Below are 7225 nucleotides of genomic sequence, written 5' to 3' on the forward strand. Positions count from 1 at the left end.
CTTATTTATGTATTTACTTATTTTTGTTTAAGTAATATATACACACGATACAGCTGCTATCACCTTCGCTGGTATTAGAGACGAGAGTGGTTGCTCACACGCCCTTCGACTTTCAGACTAGTTCCGAAAGCGGTGTGAACTTTACGAGACGGAACTTGACCATTCTCTCAACTCACCAGCACGTCAGTGAACAGTAGGAGCAGCTCAGTCTCTTATTGGACCGTGAAAATTCAGCTTGCTCCGTTAATTAAAACAATACACACACACACACATTCACACCTATTCGCGCGATCGGAACCCTTATCATAAGGGGAGCTGCCAGTCTTTCTGTAGACGAGCTACTTACTCCCTAGACCCTGTCTAGACCCAGCTGGGGGAGCTACCCAGAGCTCCAAACCTAACCCACAGAGGTGGGGAGCTTCCAGTCGACGAGCTCCAAGCTACCAGCCGACGAGCTACTTCAAACCTAACCCACAGAGGTGGGGAGCTTCCAGTCGACGAGCTCCAAGCTACCAGCCGACGAGCTACTTCAAACCTAACCCACAGAGGTGGGGAGCTTCCAGTCGATGAGCTCCAAGCTACCAGTCGACGAGCTACTTCCGCTATTTTAAATTCCCTGAATTTAAAATACGCTTTTACGCAAGATTGTGTCAGTGTGTCTGTATCTACCTGGTCAGTGTCGCCGGGTCTGGTCCACCTCGATCGGGCCCCACCACCGTGGGTCGCTTTCTAAGACGTTGGCCAAGACCCGAATTTAACGCTCTTGGTCTTTTATCACACACCTGGTGTGTGAGCTGTCGACAGGCGAACAACGTGGACTGGTCACGGAGATGGGACATGATGGAGGCGCTCCGGCTCCGAAGGACCAAGAAATGTTGGCGGAAAACTCTGTAAAAGACCCAGGAGAAATAAAGACACAATGAGACAAGGTTACTTTTTGTCACGGCTGCCGAGGCGAGCCGTGTGGAGTTGGAAAAAGGACCCAAGATGCAGGCAGTGGATGAGATACCGGTGGTTTATTTACAGAGGTGTAGTGGCAAACAAACAGTGGGGCATAACAAATAACTAAAGACACCTAAACTGGGAGAACTAAAAATAACAGACCTGGGAGCATACGACAACGGGATGAGAAGCAGAGAGACGCAAACGAGGAACAGGACACCGTGGAACACAGGGTAACGCAGACTGACACGGAGTTACACAGACGAACCGGCAACAGGCAGGAGAACACACAGGGCTTAAATACACACACACACCAGTAATCAGGGGATGAGAGACAGGAGGGCAACACAGCTGGGAGAAATCAGAGCTGACGGGACAGGGGAAATGTAAACTGAACACACTCACATCAGACATGAACCTTCAGAATAAAACAGGAAACTAACAGACACAGAGAACCAGACAGGACACTGAACTTGACAGGCAGACTCATGAGCAGGCACAATAACACCATGGACAGACAGAGGGAACACAGAGAAGTGGGAGCAGGCAGGCAAAGAACAGAACCCTAACAAATGGCAAAATCACAACAGAATACACACTCTGAATGAACAAAAGCATAACGAAACACAAAACACTGAGTCCTCAGACTCAGGACCATGACAGTACCCCCCCCCCCTCAAGGGCTGGCTCCAGACAGCCCAGCAGAAACACAAAAACAGACCAAAACAGAAAACGACCCGACCAGGGTGGGCGGAGGGGGCCCAGGACGGAGGGACAGAGACCAAAAAGGCCCAGATGGCCAAGTTCAGGGGGCCGACAGCGCTGGAGGCAAAAACAGTACAGTTCCGGAGGCCGACCATGCGAATGGCAACGGCAGTGGGGCAGGTCCGGAGGCCAGCCACGCAGTAGGCAGTGGCGTGGAAACAGGTCCGGGGGCCGACCGTGCGGACGGCAACAGCGGCGCGAGTGCAGGTCCGGGGGCCGACCGTGCGGACGGCAACGGCGGCGCGAATGCAGGTCTGGAGGCCGGCCACGCGGAAGGCAGTGGCAGCGTGTAGGAGGTCGTCCACGCAGAAGGCGGGGGTGGCCACAGAAGTCCGGAGGGCGGCCACGGTGGTGATGATGCCCAACAAGCGGCCTGGCAGATGACCGACGATGTGGAGGTGGTAGTAGGGGACCCGAAGGGTGCGTGGCCCCTGCAGCACCAGGCGAAGCGGAGGTTGGACCAGACGAGGCAGAGGCAGAAGCCGAAGCTGGGCCAGGCGACGCTGGAGCGAATGCGGAGGCTGGACCAGGCGAGGCTGAAGCGGATGTGGAGGCTGGACCAGGCGAGGCTGAAGCGGATGTGGAGGCTGGACCAGGCGAAGCTGATGAGGACGCTGAAGCAGAGGCTGGACCAGGCGAAGCTGATGAGGACGCTGAAGCAGAGGCGGGACCAGGCGAAGCTGATGAGGACGCTGAAGCAGAGGCGGGACCAGGCGAAGCTGATGAGGACGCTGAAGCAGAGGCGGGACCAGGCGAAGCTGATGAGGACGCTGAAGCAGAGGCGGGACCAGGCGAAGCTGATGAGGACGCTGAAGCAGAGGCTGGACCCGGCGAAGCTGATGAGGACGCTGAAGCAGAGGCGGGACCAGGCGAAGCTGATGAGGACGCTGAAGCAGAGGCGGGACCAGGCGAAGCTGATGAGGAAGCCGAAGCTGGACCAGGCGATGCTGATGAGGAAGCCGAAGCTGGACCAGGCGATGCTGATGAGGAAGCCGAAGCTGGATCCAGGCGATGCTGATGAGGAAGCTGAAGCTGGACCCAGGCGAGGATGATGAGGCTGAAGCTGGACCAGGTGACAGCGAGGATGAAACTGCTGCTGCAAGCGTGGATGAGGCTGCTGGTGGAGCAGCTGGTGGCTGGACAGGTTCCTCGGGCCCCCCAGCTGACGAGGAAGGAGGCTGGACCAGGGGCGGAGCGTGGGGGTGGCTTACTGGGCTTAAGCCCGGGTTGTTTTGTCAGAAGCCCGGGGTCTTTTGGAGTGTAATTTTTTCATAGTTAGATGCCTGGCTGACAACTGTATAAAACAAAAAGTACACACAATATTCGAAGCACATAGTGCACACTGTGGGAATTTACGACTGTGCGTGAATCCCCCCTGATATTGGTATGATCCGAGCTCAGGCACTAAGTGACTGAGCGAGGGGGCGGGGCAGCTGCTGCCTGTGTGCGCTGTTGGAGAAACGGAGCCAGGCATACTAAGGAGAGCTTAAGTTTGACCAGTTACCAAAGAAAATCATTCATACCGTACAAATAATGTAAATATGACGGTGCATCACGAAAGATTGATATCAAACTGATCACTTGACCAATATTACGTTACTCGCTCTTCAAGTGAATCAACAAATGGCGAAATGAAAAGCCGAACAAATGCTATTTTTTTAGAGTCTTAGCTTACGTGTGTTTATTTCATATTTTCAGTTCTTACCCTCCCCGACTAAATCGGTTTCAGTTATGTACTGAAATATAAGAATGGACATTAGAGGCTTCTTTCAAAGAAAAAACTCAGGTAAATGTTATTTTATATATTATGCTTTGTATGTTGTTCAGTATATTTCTATGCAAAACAAGAGGGATTTCAGTACACAGCAGGATATTCACATTTGTAACCAGATATTTACATACACTTTAGGGAGAAAACATAAAACATTTTTACTGTACAACATCAATTTAGAGTAAACTTTTGTTTTAGATAAATATTGAAATATCTTTTGAATTAGTTAAATGTCAGAATAAAGAGAGACAGAGCTGTCTATTTTTTATCACTTTGATCAAATTTAGGAGTACATATACATTAAGTTTATTGTTAATTAGTAAGAAACTCCAGACGATTCCATTCTGAGCTGAAGAAGCTTCTGATAGGTTAGTAGAGTCCATGTGAGTAAACTGGTGGCACAGCTGTGGATGCATATAAGGCAAAACACAGAGCCTGTTTTTTTGAAATGGGAAAATCAAGAGATGTCAACCAAAACACCAGGAAAAGAACTGTGGAGCTCCATAAGTGTGGCTCAGTTTGAATACAATTTGGTGCCATTTGCAATTAAGAAATACAGATAGTTTCTCTCTTTACTCTTAAAGTTAACAAATATGTTTTTTATATTTATCAATCTAAAAAAATAAACATTTAGTCCGATTTGATGTTACAATTAAAAAGTGTTTGTGTTTTGATCTGAACAGTACATAAATATGTGGTTTCAACTGTATATTTGATGATTGTCAGCACAAAGAGGGAGAGAGAGGAACAGAGAGGGAGATGGAGAATGAGGACAGAACAGAGATGAACAAGAGCAGGTGAGACACACATGTTAGTCAAATGGTCATTTGCCAAAAGTATCACCGTATCATAGGTCCTCATGTATCTCGTACCTAGTGTTTCTTTTTAGGTTTGCTATTTTTCAAATTCTATATTTATTAAGTTATGCAGGCTTGTTCGCACAACAAGGATAAATAATTATATAAACTTTTCTCAATCTAAATATTGTACTTTGGTAGAATTAAATAAATAAGTGTAGTGCAGGTCTATGATGATTTTTAGTGCTACTATCATCTAGTTCTGATTCTGGTTCTGTCTTGGTTAAGTCCTCAGTAGTCCTGATTTTGAACTGTTGTAGTCCTGTTTTAATTCAGGATCAGTTCTGCCTGGTTGAATTGGGGTTTAGTCCCTGTGTCTTGATACAGCCCCGACTTTGTTCTGCCTTGCTGCTTAATTAAAAAACTAGTTTAAGATGTCCTGCACATGTGATATATATTTTTCCCTATATGAAGTCATTCTTTTTTGAACAAAACTCAAAACAGAGCCTATTAATCTTTCAGTCATTTCTAACCCCCCCCCCCCAAAAAAAAATAATAAATAAAAATACCACATGCATACTACCCTTTAGGGCTAAGCCCCGGGTGTTTCAAATGTCTGGCTCCGCCTCTGGGCTGGACGGGCTCCTCGGGCCCACCAGCTGACGAGGAAGCGGAAGGAGACTGGACGGGCTCCTCGGGCCCTCCAGCGAGAGCAGTCTCAGGACCAGTGGGCACAGGGGCCCCTGGAACACACAGAACCAGTAGGCACACGGGCCTCTGGCAGGCACAGAACAGAACCAGCAGGCACACGGGCCTCTGGCAGGCACAGAACAGAACCAGCAGGCACACGGGCCTCTGGCAGGCGCAGGACAGGACCAGCAGGCACACGGGCCTCTGGCAGGCGCAGGACAGGACCAGCAGGCACACGGGCCTCTGGCAGGGACAGAACAGAACCAGCAGGTGCGGAGACCTCTGGCGGAGACAGAACAGAACCAGCAGGTGCGGGGACCTCTGGCAGAGACAGAACAGAACCGGCAGGCACAGTGGCCCCTGGCAAACACATAGCAGACTTCAGCTGCCCAGAACGTTGACTCTGCTCAGGCAGTGACAGCCGGGTGCAGTCCTCAGCTGGGTTCCTAGCCTCCAGGGGTCCAGAGTGGGCTGAGGGCTGAAACTCAGCCTCTGGGGAGGCCCTGGAGCGCGTCACAGTCTCTGAACTGGCCAGCTTTTTAGGAATGATTACGTTATCATTAGGTTTGTCTCTCTGCTTAGAACAAACGGATGAAACACAGTTCCTTTTAGATTGATTTGACTGAGCTTGTTGTACCGGAGTAGTAAGTGACACAGGATGCAGGGCTAGTGGCTGCTGAACAGGAGGCTGAACTGAGGGTGACTGAAACAATGGTTTGGATGACGACAGTGGTGGAATGGGAGACTGAGCTTGAGGCCGGGCGGCTAACTGAGCTTGAGGCCGGGCGGCTAACTGAGCTTGAGGCCGGGCGGCTAACTGAGCTTGAGGCCGGGCGGCTAACTGAGCTTGAGGCCGGGCGGCTAACTGAGCTTGAGGCCGGGCGGCTAACTGAGCTTGAGGTTGCGGTTCAAATGAATAAACAGTCCTAGTATTATCAGAGCTGGCGTTAATTGTCTCTGGGATATATGCCACAGTTTTAGCAGACCCTGGGTTAGCTGACACGGGTTTAACAGGTTCAGAAGAAACAGAAGAACAACAGCCCTTTGCTTTCACTGAAGTCTTAAAAATGCCAACCTGGGAGAGATCGGTTACCACGAAGGTAGGTAGGCTTAGCGAACTAGCTCCCACTGACACACCCCGAACAACCCCAGAAGAAAAAGTCTCAAAGTTCAAATTGGAACGGTTATGCTTTTTACTCACCACAGTCGGCCGCTCTGATATCCTGGGGTCCGACTGTGGCGAGGGGCGTCGACGGCGTGAGTGCTGTTTCCCATTTGAAGGCTGGACCGACGGGCCGGGCAGGATGCTCTCCGTCGGGTCAGGGAGTGAAGCATGAGTTGCAGGGTGGGTGGTAGCAAGGGGGAGAAGATGAAGCTCGTTCAGAACAAAATTCTCTGTGAGCGGGTGAAGTGAGCTGAGCAACCAGGGGAGACCAGAAAGTAAGCGCTGTAGCCGAACAGCTATGCCTTGGCGGAATTCTCTCCCCTCATGCTCCAGCCATAAGTTAATTAATTTGTCTACTGAGTAAATAATGTCCTCCCGGAGCTCCTCGGGCGGGTTGACTGCTGCTGGGTCCATAGTGCCGGTTCGTACTGTCACGGCTGCCGAGGCGAGCCGTGTGGAGTTGGAAAAAGGACCCAAGATGCAGGCAGTGGATGAGATACCGGTGGTTTATTTACAGAGGTGTAGTGGCAAACAAACAGTGGGGCATAACAAATAACTAAAGACACCTAAACTGGGAGAACTAAAAATAACAGACCTGGGAGCATACGACAACGGGATGAGAAGCAGAGAGACGCAAACGAGGAACAGGACACCGTGGAACACAGGGTAACGCAGACTGACACGGAGTTACACAGACGAACCGGCAACAGGCAGGAGAACACACAGGGCTTAAATACACACACACCAGTAATCAGGGGATGAGAGACAGGAGGGCAACACAGCTGGGAGAAATCAGAGCTGACGGGACAGGGGAAATGTAAACTGAACACACTCACATCAGACATGAACCTTCAGAATAAAACAGGAAACTAACAGACACAGAGAACCAGACAGGACACTGAACTTGACAGGCAGACTCATGAGCAGACACAATAACACCATGGACAGACAGAGGGAACACAGAGAAGTGGGAGCAGGCAGGCAAAGAACAGAACCCTAACAAATGGCAAAATCACAACAGAATACACACTCTGAATGAACAAAAGCATAACGAAACACAAAACACTGAATCCTCAGACTCAGGACCATGACACT

General features: G+C 50.2%; 1 protein-coding gene across 1 annotated transcript; it reads left to right on the plus strand.

The window, feature by feature from the left end:
• Positions 1-1272: 1272 nt before the first annotated feature.
• LOC146672685 (uncharacterized) lies at positions 1273-4404 on the plus strand. Its single transcript, XM_085387681.1, has 2 exons — positions 1273-3493; positions 4205-4404. The coding sequence occupies exon 1, from the start codon at positions 2088-2090 to the stop codon at positions 2757-2759; it is 672 nt and encodes a 223-aa protein (XP_085243807.1). The 5' UTR covers positions 1273-2087; the 3' UTR covers positions 2760-3493; positions 4205-4404.
• The last annotated feature ends 2821 nt before the right edge of the window (positions 4405-7225 follow it).

The sequence above is a fragment of the Rhamphochromis longiceps genome, linkage group LG3 (genome assembly GCF_057381845.1).
Source record: "Rhamphochromis longiceps isolate RC_006_pf linkage group LG3, R_longiceps_female_GT1.1, whole genome shotgun sequence".
Taxonomy (NCBI): Eukaryota; Metazoa; Chordata; class Actinopteri; order Cichliformes; family Cichlidae; genus Rhamphochromis; species Rhamphochromis longiceps.